This window comes from Leptosomus discolor, chromosome 8 (assembly GCF_034619465.1).
Source record: "Leptosomus discolor isolate bLepDis1 chromosome 8, bLepDis1.hap2, whole genome shotgun sequence".
Classification (NCBI taxonomy): Eukaryota; Metazoa; Chordata; class Aves; order Leptosomiformes; family Leptosomidae; genus Leptosomus; species Leptosomus discolor.
The window spans coordinates 59,238,032-59,251,239 of record NC_141398.1 but is presented as its reverse complement, the minus strand read 5'-3'; the positions used below and the strand labels follow the sequence as shown (position 1 = coordinate 59,251,239).

Genomic DNA, 13,208 nt, shown 5'->3' with positions numbered 1-13,208 from the left:
GGGAGAGCTGCTTCTCCTGCAGCCAATGGGTTCTGCTGGGACCCTGTGCTCTGCTTGGCGAAACACTTCGGATTTGGGTTCGTTTTGAACTCCTTTTTGTCTGATGAGCCGGACATCGGTCCTTTGGGCTATGCTAGTCTTTGAGCTGAAAGAAATCCGGGTTGGTTTTTTTCTCTGGGGGTGGTTGTCTGTGTGCTGGCATCAGTCCCCTCGAAGGCAGCGGGGCTGTGGCAGTGCTGCCGTTGCGCTGCCCTGGGGTTGTCACTGCTTGACCCGTGCTGCTGTCCCTGCTCCTGTGCCATGCTGCCTTGCCCTGCGCCGACCCTGGGTTCCCTTCCCAGAAGGCATCGCTTGCCACCTCCTGGGGCAGAAACACACTCACTGAGGACACGAGTGACCCTCTGACCCTCAGGGCAGCCCCTTCTTTGCCCCTTTGCTGCACAGTAGCCGCTGAGGTACCACCCGGGACGTGGACACACCAGAGCATCTCGGTCCACCCAGGGAGCAGAGCTGCCTGGGGCCCCCGTACCTGCTTTGTGGGGCCTTTGCAATCCGGGTGGGACACCAAACCTCGTGAATCTGCAGTCCAAAGCCCTACACCCATACCCCATTACAGTTTCTGTTGCGTCCAGCATCCCCTCTCCATTCCCAGTTTAAGCCGGTGTGTGCTTAACACTGGGATGCTCTACCCCGGAGATGGTCCCATTTCCAAAGGGGGTCAGGCAGACCCGTGAGCAGAGAGGAGGGAAGGCAAGAGGAGGATGCTTCTTCAGGGCTGCCTTGGAAAACCACCAGTGTGTTTGCCAGCTGCTGGCTCACACCGGCCCAGTTTTGCCCATCAGGCTGTGAGATGCCACATCCCAAACGCGGCATATGGCGCTTGGGCTCAGATTGTCTCTTTTCTGGGTTAAAGGATGAAAAACCCACTCGAACAGTGCAGGGAGCACGGCATGGGTTTGCTTATTCATGTGGTTGATGGAGAGCAGCCTGCTCCGTCTACCCAGCGTGTCCCTGTCCTGCCCCTCCCCACCGCTGATGGGCATCCTGGGGACATTGTAGGTGGTGGCCTGCGGTCTCCTTGCCCAAGGTCCATGGTGGCGGTTCCCCAGGGCCCTGTCCTCACTCTTGTCCTCCTCCTGTCTTTCAGATGTCCTGCGGTAACCCGTCACCCTACAGAAGGGTCTGCCCGCCTTAGCCAGCCCGTCCTCCCAGGCATCCTCCCAGCGATGGCCTCAACGCCCCAGTGAGGGACGAAAGGACGAGGAGCGAGTCCCCCCAACACCGCCACGTCCCCCGGGAGAGCCATGGAGGCCCCCCTGGACGTGCCCGTAGGGAACCTCATCGACTTTGATGCCGAAACACCCACCTGCGTCCCCTCGGAACCCTCTCCTCCCGCTGCCCCCAGCGGCAACGGGCACCTGGGGGACGATGGGGACGTGGCCGGGGAGGAGAGCGATGCCACCGAGTCGGCGGACAGCGAGAATGACATGGGTGACTCTCCCAGGCGCTGGGGCGGCTACCGCCGCTCCTCCTCCAACGAGTCCTTCTCCTCCAGCCACAGCACCGAGTCGGCCCGGGACGAGGCGATGGCCGAGCGCCGGGAGTTCATGCGGCACTACGTGGAGAAGATCTTCACCGGGGGGTGAGCGAGCGGGGCCGGCGAGCGCTGCTGAGCCAGCTGCCAGGGGACATCCCGCGGGATGGGATCTGGCTGCTCTCCCACTCCGGGAGCATCGGGTTGTGTCCTTCCCCGTGCTTGGCTGACGCAGCTCGGCGCTCCCGGCCGTAACGCGGTGTTGGAGCTGAGGGGGGATGCAGGCTCTGACTTGTCCTCCTCTCTCGGGCATCTCCTGGCTCATCTCTCACCCCAAGCTTCCCTCCCTTCTTCTTCCTCCCCTTCCCCATGCCAAGGGGGTCTCCAGCTCCTCTCCCCCACTGGGCACCTCTGCTGATGCCTCGTGCCAATGCCAGCGGCTCGCACGTGCCCCGGGGCCCTGCGGCAGCCCTTGGCTCTCTCTCCCCCCGAGCCCAGCCCTGCACCCCCATCCCCAGCTCCCGTCGCTGTGGTCTCCGTCACGCTGCGGCTCGGCGTGTCAAGCAGGATTGAGCAAACTGAGCGTGATGAGCAGCAACAGGGGTTGGGGTTTTTTTTTTTTTTTGCTCTGGGGCAGAGCGCCTGTCTCTGGAGCTCAGTTTCTGCTCAGGCTGTTCTTGGCTCTTCCTTTCTCCCTCCGCCTGTGGCTTTCCCCCCTGCCAGGGAGGAACAAAAGAGCAGCGTAAGCCGAGGGATGACAAAATGGATGCTCCCCTTCCCCTCTTCCTCGGCCTTCCTCCCAGCATCGCAGCACTGGGATGCTGCCGCTGAGAGGGATGACGTGGTGGAGCTGAGCCGTGCTGGCTGGAGGGGGGGGGATGCCGGCCACATCCTCAGCTTTAATGGTGTGGGGTTTGTTTTTTTTTTTCCCTTTCCCCGTTTCAGAGAGGATTTGGACCAAGAAGAGAAGGCCAGGTTTGGTGAGCTCTGCAGCAGCGAGAACGGGAAGGGCAGGGAGTGGTTCGCGAGATACGTGAGTGCCCAGGTAAGGGGAGAGATGGGCGAAGGAGAGGTGATCCTGCACGGGGGGCTTTGGAGCAGCCTGGGCAAGAGGCTCAGGCCAGGGGAATTTAGCAATACCCCAAAGTGATATTTTTGGAGGGCAGGAACTTGAGGAAAGGGAGGAGCTTCAGTACAGGGGGATACAGAAGTGAATCAACGCACCCTGAGGCGGTTAAATACATGCTGGTTGTGATGTGGGAAAGACATAATTGGTTTTACTCCACACGAAAACCCACCAGCACTCGGAAACCTCCTATTCCCTAGAAAAAACAATCCAGAGAGGCACACCGCTGTCTGCCTGTGCTCTCTGCCCACTTCCCTGCCATGGGGGGTCCCGGGGTGGGGGCTGAGGTAGCCCTTGCTGCTTTGAGGTAGCCCTTGCTGCTTGCGGCAGGCAGCCGCCCCGCAGAGCCGTGCAAAACCCTGGGCTTTGTGCCTGCAGCGCTGCAACTCCAAGTGTGTCTCGGAGCAGACCTTCTACCGCCTGATGCAGTCGTTCGCCCTCGTGCTGTTCGAGTAAGTCGGGGCCCGGGGGGGGTGAGTTGGGGCTTCGTTGCAACCGCCAAAACCCCCTGAGATTAAAGCCGTGGCTCAAGGAGCCGTGAAGCTGCTTGGGGGTTGCCATGGCTGGGTGTCTTCACCGAATCGTCCCTCCGTGTCAGGTGTCACCAGATGGATGACTTCAGCCCTGCCAAGAACCTCATGACCATGTGTTTCACCTACTACTACGTGGGTAAGAAGCGCCTGCGCCCTCGGGCTTTGCTTGGGCTGGGGACTGGTGGTGCAGTGTGCCCCGTGCGTGGGAAGGGTGATGGAGGGGTACCCAAGCTTGGCTTGCTCTGTCTGACTCTGATACGGAGTGGAGGAGAGGCTCCATGGCTGAGAAGTTGTGCAAACTTGCCAAAGACCCTTGCTGAGGTGGTAGCTCATGCTGGTGCTGGTTTGTCATTGCTTCTAGCCCAGGATATTTCTATGGGGCAATCCCCAGATGTTCCCTCACCCTGGGGACGTGATTTGAACTCTCCAGCCGAAAAGCACCAGGGCTCATTGCTTGGTGCGTGGTGGTCACTCCTCCACAGGGGGCTGGATTTTCTCCCCAAAATGGCAGGGAGGATAAAGACCTACAGGAGCTGAGATGGGGTGGGGTCTGGGCCAATTCCAGCTGGCTCCTGGTGTCCATGGTGCATCTCGTAGCTGGGAGCAGGTCCTGCAGGAGCTGGCAGCACCCAAGACCACGGGGCCAACTGAGCTCCCGACCTGTTGCCTGCAGGCAAGACCCACGCGCTGCCCTCGGAGGCCAAGGAGAAGCCCATGGGCAGCATCGACTCGTACCTGAAGTCAGCGAACAGCTGGCTGGCGGAGAAGAAGGACATCGCGGAGCGGCTGCTGAAGAACACGTCAGCCAAGACGGAGAACGTCAAGGGCTTCTTCGGGGGCCTGGAGACCAAGCTGAAGGGTCCTACCACCAAAAAGAGCGAGTGGGTACCACTCAGTTGGGTGGCCAGGGTGGGCTGAGGCAGGCACCCATAACGTGACCAAGCCAGAAACCTCCTGGGTGTAGGGCTGCCATGAGCCAGGGGTTATCATGGCCATGGGAAGATGGTCTCCAGCCTTGTCCCATGCTTCACACTTTGGTCATTGGGCATCTCACGGTCTGGGAGTCCTGTGTCCCTTGGGCACAGAGACACGTGGTTCCAGGAGACGGTGCTGCTGCTTTGTGGTCTTCTGCATCATCTCTGTACTGGGTCTGACTGGGATGGACATCAGAGTCTTAGCCACCTTTCTGGCCCTGGGGACAGTGGCATGGGAGCAGAGGGTTTTTCAAATGAAGGTGCTCTCCTCACCACGGGGGCCAGGGCTTTGCCACATGAGCTGTCAGGGGGACAGGCTTTTTTGGGAGCTGACACTGATTTCTGTGCCACAGCGAAGGTGAGGACAAACCAAAGGAGAAGCTGAAGAAGACGGGTGAGTGGAGCCAGCGTTGCTGAAGTAGGCATGGTCAAGGCACCCCTGGGGAAGGAGCGAGGGTTGGAGGTGGTACGAGATGGCTGGCACTGCTGGAGCTGTGGGGCAGGGAGAAGGACCAACGCCGTCTCCTCTGAGCTTCTAGAGAAGTGCTCCAAAGGAGCCTTCACAGCTCCTTGCCTTGGAGCAATCACAGCTCTTGTCCAGCAAGGACATCTTGTGGCATCTTGTCCTCGGTGGCACAGGTTGCAGAGGTTGGAGCATCCGCTGCCTCTGAGCTTTTGTGTCGCACCAGTCTCCCCCCTGGTAGCTGTGTGTGCTACCAAACCCGTGGTCCAGTCCCTCGAGTATCCTCCTGGGACATCCACGCCTTGGTCAGAGCTAACATCTGCCCGCAAAGGGCAGCCAAAGCTCCTTTTCTTGTTGCTGAGGATGTGTCGGCGATGAGTACTTGATTCGCAAAGCTCGCCATCATCACGGCCGCTTGGGCGCCAAGTTGGCAGGGGGGAGCGCAAAGCCTGTGCATGGGTGGGAAGGTGGGACTCTTCCAGACCTCAGCATCTAACTGTGTGTGTCCCCCCCCCAGTTTCCATGCAGAGCCCAGAGGAGGAGAAGAAAGGAGAGAGGATCTACCTGTACATGCACCTCAAGCAGCAGCCGATCTGGTAAAGCCTACCCAGGGCGAGAGGTTTGCTGCCTGGCGTTGTCCTCCCCAGGGAGGGGATTTGTCCTCCTTGCCCACACATTCCCCAGAGGCTCACGAGTCCTTTTCAGCTGCTGCTGCTGCCCTTAAAAAGAGGTGGCCGTGGCTTTTGCGCGTCCCTTGTGCTAGTGAGAGTGTGGTTGCAGCCACACAAGGAGCCGGTCCAAAAATGGACCCGATCTGCCAGATTTGTTTAGCCCCTCCTGGACTCATCTCCTGGCCCCTGGGAAGTGGGTGAGCTTGGTCCTGGGAGGCCTCGGGGATGGGCTGGGGGAGATGGGAAGCTGCCGTCCACCGACATCCCCCTCCCTGCAGGCACAACCTGCGGTTTTGGAACGCCGCCTTCTTCGACGCCGTGCACTGTGAGCGCAGGAAGCGGTCCCCCACCACCAGGTAGGACATGTCCCCATGGGAAAAGGAGTTGTCGTGTCCCCTCCACACACACCCCCCCCAGCATTCTCCCTTGCTCCTGACGGCCCTAAGCATTCCCGACCACGGGGAAACGCTCTGCCTTCCGCCTCGACTGCAAATCTGCTGGGGCCGCCGGGCTGCGGGGTGGGGATCTGCACCCTCCCAGGGATTCGGGAGCGTGGAGGTTTTCATGCTCGTTTTGGAAGAACAAAGCCCTAAAGGTGTGCCCAGAAAAAAAAAACAAACAAAACCAACCCAGCCAGGGTTGAGGCTGTGGGTGCTGAGTTTGCAAGCAGATCTGGGGAAAGATGCTTGGGGCAGCCCGTCGGGGAGGCGCAGCGGACGGGGAGGGGATGCCCTGGGTCCTGGCTGTCCCCAGGAGGGCTGTGGAAGCGCTGCCAGCGTAGCACAGGGACCAACCCTGGGCAGCCAGCAAGGACAAGAGCTGGAGATGGCAGCGTGGTCAACCCCGAGAGCTGGGAGGATCGGGATAAACCCTGCAAAGGGAAGGGGCTGCTCGTTTTGGAGGGTGGCTGCGTGCAGAGAGCGCCTGGGTGGCGGGGACCCCACGGGGTGCAAGGGTGGGCGAGATGCTCACCAGGCTCATGCCCATCTCTTGCTCCACCACGGCGCTGCCGCGGGGGCTCGAGCAATTCACTCCTCTGCCGACCGCAGTTTCACCCCTCCGAAGGCAACCCGTCCCGCCGCGTGTCCGCGCGGTGCTTTAGGGCTTTGAGCTCCCGGGGCGAGAGCTGTTGAGCTCGGAGCACTGGAACGGCTCCTTTTCTGAGCAGTGAGGGCACTTCTTGAAGCAGCCAGCCCTCCTCCATCATCCCCAAAACCCGAGCTGAGGCTCAGCAGCCCTGGCTCCCACTGGGCGATGCTCTGCCAGGCTCAGCGCCCCGATCAATCTCCGCTTTCTCCTTTATTGCTTTTCTTTTTTGTTCCAAGCAAGCCACTGAAGGAACCTATTGAACAGTAATGTAACCATAACTGCATTTGCTTTGATTAAGCCCCAAATTAGCAGCAGCAAATGTCTCACAAGGACATACGCCACCGGCAGCTGCTCTCTGCTCCGAGTGCCTTTCCCAATTAATCTGATGGCTGAGTCTGCCTCTGCTGCAGAAACGAGCCTGACTAACAAATGAGCTTTGAGAGCTGCAGCCTGAGTACTCTGAGTATCTCAAGGGGTTTGGAAGGTGGTGGTGACCCCCCCCTTAGTCCTCTGGAGAGGATAACGGAAGCCACTGGGTGAACTGGGATGCTGCTTGCTGGACTGAGGATTAAAAGGCCCTGGCAGGAGGAGCTGGTTGGTGTGGGCTGGGTTTGAAAGGCCAAGGATGGAGCTGGGCTATGGCAGGTGTCCAGAGGGTCCATGGTGACAGAGTTGTGACCATCTCTGTGGGGTGGCCAGGGCAGCGCTGGGGTGGCCGGGCTGTATCCTCCTGAGGCTGCAGCGAGAGCTGGGGAGGTTTTTTCCCTTCTTGGTGGGGAGGGCAGGGGATGGGGGGAAGGAACCAGAACTAAACTCCTCTTTTTCTCTCTCTTTCCTTTCTCTAACAACCTTCTTCCGTCTCTTCTTCTCTCCTTTCCCCTCCATCCCTCTGTCTTGCATGATCTTTCACGCACCACTTTTGTCGGCCCCGTTTCTGCTGCCGCTCCAGAGGGAACACTGGGGAGGAAGAGGAGAAGAGGTGTGTCTGTCCCCGTACTTCGGTGCATTAGTGTCCAGAGGCCGACGCTCACTTCAGGTCCAAATCCTGCCCTGGGGAGGGGGATAACATATTTCAGGGGGGCTCTGAAAGGCCCTTTCTCCACCGAGGAGGAACAGCCGCCAGAGGCTTGACTTTACGTGCATCACCCTCTCAAAAGGGCCAGGAAGGTTCAGATTGGTTTCTCTTTAATTCAGCTTTTTAAAAAGAAACCTGACTGATTCCAAGCTGCGATATTTTGCTGTGGGAATCGGGTGCTCAGCTGCTGGGGAAGCCAAGGATTCATGCCAGGAACAGTTCCCTGGGCAGGTTTTGGGCATGAACTGAGTGTCTTCGTGAAGAAAGCATCCCCCTCACCCGTCCTTCGCGCTTGCTCCCAGCTTCTGCTGCCACATAGAGGTGCTGAGGATCCTTTGCCAGCTGGAAGAGCTGGTCCTTCTAATGTTTTTTTTTAATGCACTCTTGTGCTGCCATCCCTAGATAAAAAGAAAAACGCAAACGGGGGCTGCACGTCACGATTGCGAGCCTCTACTCCAGGCTGCAAAGCTCAAAGCCAGCCACGTCCACCCGCGCTCTGAGCTGGGATCAGGGCAGGGGGAGAGTCATGGCTCTCTTGCTGGAGCGTAGGAGATTCGATCTTGGAGCAAATCACTCCAAGCGACGGCGTTAGCAAGAGGATGAGGGTTCTTCGAAGCTTGGCGGTAAATCTTCCGCGTGGCTAAGGCATGCGCTGGCGAATGGAGAACCTAAATATGGCTCAGACAGAGCGTTGCTCAGGTCAGCTGCGCGGGTGAAACGCTGTTGCTGCCAGATGAGCGACGCCGAGCAGCCAAAAGCCTCGCCGATGCGGGTCCCACCTGCCGAAATACAGGCAAGGGGTTAGCACAGCCCGTGGGGTTACGCAGCCCTGCGCCTGCCGGCGTGAAGATCAAAGGGTTCGAGCGGAGCCACACGTGGGCTTTCCCCTTTCCCAGGCATGTTACTCCCAAAGAACAAGCCAGAAGAACAGCGAATTTTTCTTGGGCGCTTTGAGAATGTTTTTTCTCCCTCCTTCCTCCCTCAAAAACGTAAAAAGGGCAGGAAAAGAAGTAGTTACAAACGTGCTGCTTCTGCAAGAGGGCCAGTGAGCTCTGTGAAGTTTTGCTTCCAGATTTCGCCGCCCCTTAATTTGATTCTCCTCCTTTCTTTTCAGCCTCCAGGTTTGGATGTGGTTTTTATTTGCTATCATAAGCTTTGTCTGGGAGAAATTACACCTTTTTTTTTGTCTTTTTTTTTTTTTAAAAAAAAAAATCCCTTTAAACATCTCATATAAATTTGCAGAGCCCTATAAATACAAGCAGCTCACCCCTGGAGACCGAAGGCTCAGCTCAGCACCTTTTGCAACGCCCGGGCTGGGCTGACTCGAGCAGGGACAGGCTCCCCTCCCTGGGGTCAGCCTGACTGAGCGCTCATCCTTTCCCAGTTTCAGCGACACAAACGTGCTCTGGGGCTGAGCTCACCTCACCCAACTGACTGCGAGACACCCCTCTTCCCAGCCGCTCTTTCCACCCCACACAGCCCCTGCCCTCCTGCTTGGCGTGCCGGCCGGCTGCTGCAAGCTTGTGGTCTGCTCCTGGTGTTCTCCTCTTCCTTCTCCTCCCTAGAGCTGTTTTTCTTCTACCTATCCCTGTTTTTCCTTGCTTTTCCTCCTCTTTTCCTTGGCTGTAACCTCACCTGAGTTCTTGGAAGGGGGCTGGCTTCACCTTAGAGCTGTAGTTTCCCCGGCGTGCATGCACTGAGCTCCCCTGCCACCACCCGAGCGTTGCACCACCGCAGTGACATTTCGGTGACACAGGCTTTATTCCCAAGTGGGACACCCGGATGGGGACTCCTGCCACCGTCTCAAGTTGGTTGCGACCTCCTAGAGCTTAAATCCCCCCCTTCCTTTAAGGCAATGCTGCAGTTGTGTTTGCCGGGGAGCCGAAGCGGAGCTGGGGCGTCCCCAGGGCGACGCGGTGGTTTTGGCCCTGAGCGGGGCCGTGGGGAGGGGTACAGGAGCCCCCCTGCGCTGTCGGAGGGGGAGGTATGTTTGGGGAGCGGCTTGCTCGAGGCTCGGGGTGTTGGAGCCCCGCTGGAGATGGGGCAGAGGTGCCTGGTACCCTCCTGGTACCCATCCCAGGAAGGGGGGGGGGGGCTTTGATGGGACCCTGCTGGGGTGGCCATCCCCAAGAGCTGCGACCCCCGCGCTTCCTCGCTCGCCCCCCTTGCCGAAGCGCTGGCACCGAAGGTGAGAGGCACGAGCGCCGTGCTGGAGAGGCCGATGTGATTCCCTCACTCTTCGTCAGGGCCTTCAGGAGAAAGCCAAGGTCGAAGAAGACTTTTCCCCTGGGGCGTCCCTTGCTTTGCCCCAGGGCGAGAGATCTGTGGATGGATGCTGGCAGCTGAGGGGCTCTCGGTGCCCCCCTGCCCTCGGGCAGCGTGGTCCTGGGATGGGGCTGCAGGCAGGGGGGGTTTCCCAGGGTGACGGCTTGTGCCTTGCAGGGAGAAGTGGTGCCACATGACGCAGGAGGAGCGTGACGACAGCCTCCGCTTCAACGAGAACATCACCTTCGGGCAGCTGGGGTGAGCAGGGCGCGGGGACCGTCCCTCCTGCAGCCGGGCTCTGCGCTGCCTCCTTGCCGGCTGTTTGGGGGGGTGGGGGACACTTTACAGATGTTCCCCCGCTGGGGACATCCCTTATGGTGCAGAGGATGCTTGATGCTTCTCCCTGGGACCTACTCCTGCCCCTTAGGTTGCCAATCCAGGGGCAGCAAGGACCTAGTGTGCTCTCCCACAGCCGAGCATCATCCCAGCGCCCCGCACAAGGGGCTGCGGGGAGGAAGAGGAGGGTGGGGGAGGAAAAGGCAGCCTGGCCCTTCCTTCACCAAGAGCATCTCTGTCCTTCCCCAGCACCTTCATTCACAACATGCTGGCGTTCGGCCTGAACAAGAAGCTCTGCAGCGACTTCCTGAAGAAGCAGGCGACCATCGGCAATTTGGACGAAGGTAGGAGCGAGCCCAGGGGGATTTGCGCCCCCTTCGCGGGGTCCCGGAGGGATGGAGCCCACCTGCCTGGCTGGGATGCTTCAGCACCCCTCCCAGCACCCTTTTCTCTCTCTTCTGCAGAGCAATACAAGCTGCTCAGTGACCACATCGAGCAGATGGCCACCGAATAGCTGCCTGGCCTGCATACGTATGCGGCAGAGAGAAGGCGGCCGGAGCGGGTGGGGAGGGGAGAGGAACCCACCTCCGGGGCTACCTGAAACTGAAGCTGGGCTACTTAAAAAAAAAACAAATCTCACACACACAAGCTGCAATAAAACCTGCATGATCGTCCACCGAACTTTAGAGCTGCACCAGGGCAGCCTGTAGAAATAGGAGCCAAACAGCTCCCCCGACTCCCTTGCCAGATCCTCCTGCATCTATTTTCAGAGTAGACAGTCCCGAAAGTGTATTTTGTCAGTTAAAAAAAAACAAAACCACAACAAAACAGAAAAAACAAACAAACCAAGATAAAAACAAAAAGAGAGGGACTGCTGCAGCCCCCAGGTGTGTTTCTGAGCTGGGTCGCTGTGCCTCCAGCCCCTCCATGAAATGCTGCCCGTGGTCTTCGGTGTTTCACAGCACGACGGCGGTGGGTGCAGAGCTGCCAAACACATTCGCTGCTCGGTGTTTTTCCAAGGCTACCATGGGCCGTGGTAAATCCAGAGGAATCCAAGGCTGTGAGTCTCCTGCTGCCTTTCCCTGCCGGCGTCCGCTGGGCGAGGCTGGAGCTGGACCAGGGATGCGGGAGGTGATGTCAGGGACCACGTCCAGCTGCTGGGGCTGCATCCAGCCACCGAGAGAAGCCACTGCCAGGGAAGAGCAGCCTCGGGTTTGACCCATCGCCCTCCATACCGAGGCACTGGGCGTTCGCAGCACGTGGGTTTGTCCTGGCCACGCAGGAACTGGCTGCTGAGGATGGCGATGGGATGAAGCAGCCGACGGGCGGCTCTGGGTCAGCCTGGCAAGAGGTTGTGTGGGGTATCCAGGGATGTCACCACCGCTCGGGGACACGGGCAGTGCGGGGGCTTGCTGGGAGCAGAGGTGGGGCTGGTGGCAAAGTGCTGCTGCCTTCCTCAGCATAAGCTGGAGGGAAATCTTTCCCTTGGGGAACCTTTCTGCGGGGTTTTGTGTCTCTGGGCAGAGAGAAAACACAGCTTGCTCTGTATGGTTAGCCTGGATCAGCAGGAAAAAAGCCATGGGATTGCTGGGAGAGGAGGCAGAGGAGCACTGCCTGGAAGCAGCTTGGGAGAAGAGAGTAAAGCAGCAGCGAGGCAGATTCCCCCTGCGCCCGCTCCCTGCTGCATCGTCAGCGTCGGAGCTGCTCGCGGAGTTTCCCGAAACCTCCTGGCTTCCCGTGGTATTAAATTAACCACCCCCCTTCCCCGGGCTGCACCTGGCTGCCCTCTCCTTCCCCAGCCCCTTTGCTCCAGTTCAGCATCGATCAAACCCGAAATAGCCCTGGCTGAAGCACATCTATTCTGCTGGAGTGACGGCAGCTACCCGCTATGCAGCGTATCTGGTTTTTCCCCACGGGCCTTGGCACGGTGTTTGCGGGGAGGCTGGGGACACGGGGACGTCGCCGCTCCCCTCGGCGGGGTGCATCCCCGCTCCGATGTCACCCGGTTGGCTTTGTCCCCCCCGGGTCAGAAAACCCCAGCCCCACGCAGCCAAGGGTCCAGCACTCGGTCTCACCCCAAAAATATCGTCCTGAAACATCAGGCTGGGTTTCAAGGGGCCACCAGTCCATTTTTCCCCGTGCTGTCAGCTGTATCCCATAAGATAAATAGCATAACGGGGTTTTTTCCACCTAACTCTTGGTTTCTGGTGGCATTTCTTAGCATCAAAAACGATGCTTTTACCTAAGCTGGGCTTCCCCTGCTGCTGGGGCTGGGACTCTGCTCCACGCTGGGTGTCTGGATCCAGCACTGGCTTTCCCTTGGCTAATTCCCAAACCTGGGCAGGGTTACTGGAGAAAGGTTTTTGTCGGGGTGAGGGGCTGTCGGAGGGGACTAACGTGCACTTCGTGCACGTTAGTCCCCTCCGACAGCCCCTCACCCCAGCAAACTCCTTTCTGATGGAAAGGATGCGCTGGACCACGAGCATCAGGCAGCTCAGCACCAAAACCTGCATCCTGGAGCATCCCATCCCCCTAGCATCCCTGGGTCTGTCTCCACTCGGGTCTTTCCCGAATCCTGCTTTGTTTCTTTCTTCTTATTTTGTTTTTCCCACATGAGAAAAAGTTTAGCGGTGAAATATATATTATTTGCATGTGTATTTTTATAAAAAAAAAAAAAACACCAAAAACCAAAATAAAATTAAAAAAAAAAGGTCCATAAACCCTTCTTGACTGGGGCTGTGTGAAGGATGGGGTGAGAGAGATTGGAATAAATTGTCTTAAAAACGACTTTCTCAGCCATTGTCGTGTGTTTTAATCAGATGGCTCTTCTCCCCGCTGCCTGCTCGGCCTCAATGGTCCCTGGTGCCTTCCCCAGCTCAGCCCCCGCCAGCTTCTCCCTTTTGATGACCTATTTTTTTAATAAGGAAAAATTGATGCACCTTTTAAAGAAACGTTAGCGTTTGCCCCGGAGCCAGCTAGGCACACGAAGCAGATTTAATTTTGATTTTCTTTCCCCCTGCGCGCTCAATCTCTGCCAGTCGCCGCTGATCTGGCGTTGGAGCTGGGATCCTGCTCTGGCCTCGGGACATTTGATTTCAGTGTGTTTAAAAATCAATTACTCAGTATTATCTTATTAAAAAAA

At 58.3% G+C, this 13,208-nt stretch overlaps 1 protein-coding gene across 2 annotated transcripts; it reads left to right on the top strand.

Moving 5' to 3' along the window:
- Positions 1–1,304: 1,304 nt before the first annotated feature.
- Positions 1,305–10,580, top strand: KIAA0513 (KIAA0513 ortholog). 2 transcript variants are annotated; one of them, XM_009955108.2, is made up of 12 exons: positions 1,305–1,642; positions 2,480–2,579; positions 3,039–3,112; positions 3,259–3,329; positions 3,867–4,074; positions 4,521–4,561; positions 5,148–5,226; positions 5,580–5,657; positions 7,340–7,369; positions 9,908–9,988; positions 10,316–10,410; positions 10,531–10,580. In XM_009955108.2, exons 1-12 carry the CDS (start codon positions 1,305–1,307, stop codon positions 10,578–10,580), a joined length of 1,245 nt encoding a protein of 414 aa, XP_009953410.2. The 2 variants fall into 2 exon arrangements, with proteins under 2 accessions (XP_009953410.2, XP_086325472.1); XM_086469346.1 differs by lacking the exon at positions 7,340–7,369.
- Positions 10,581–13,208: the final 2,628 nt, after the last annotated feature.

Excerpts from the sequence above, each read along its gene's own strand:
- KIAA0513 (XM_009955108.2), top strand. The coding sequence starts at position 1,305 with ATGGAGGCCCCCCTGGACGTGCCCGTAGGGAACCTCATCGACTTTGAT. Across the intron at positions 3,330-3,866 it reads TTTCACCTACTACTACGTGG|GCAAGACCCACGCGCTGCCC; the intron begins GTAAGAAGCGCC and ends TGTTGCCTGCAG. Across the intron at positions 10,411-10,530 it reads CATCGGCAATTTGGACGAAG|AGCAATACAAGCTGCTCAGT; the intron begins GTAGGAGCGAGC and ends TCTCTTCTGCAG.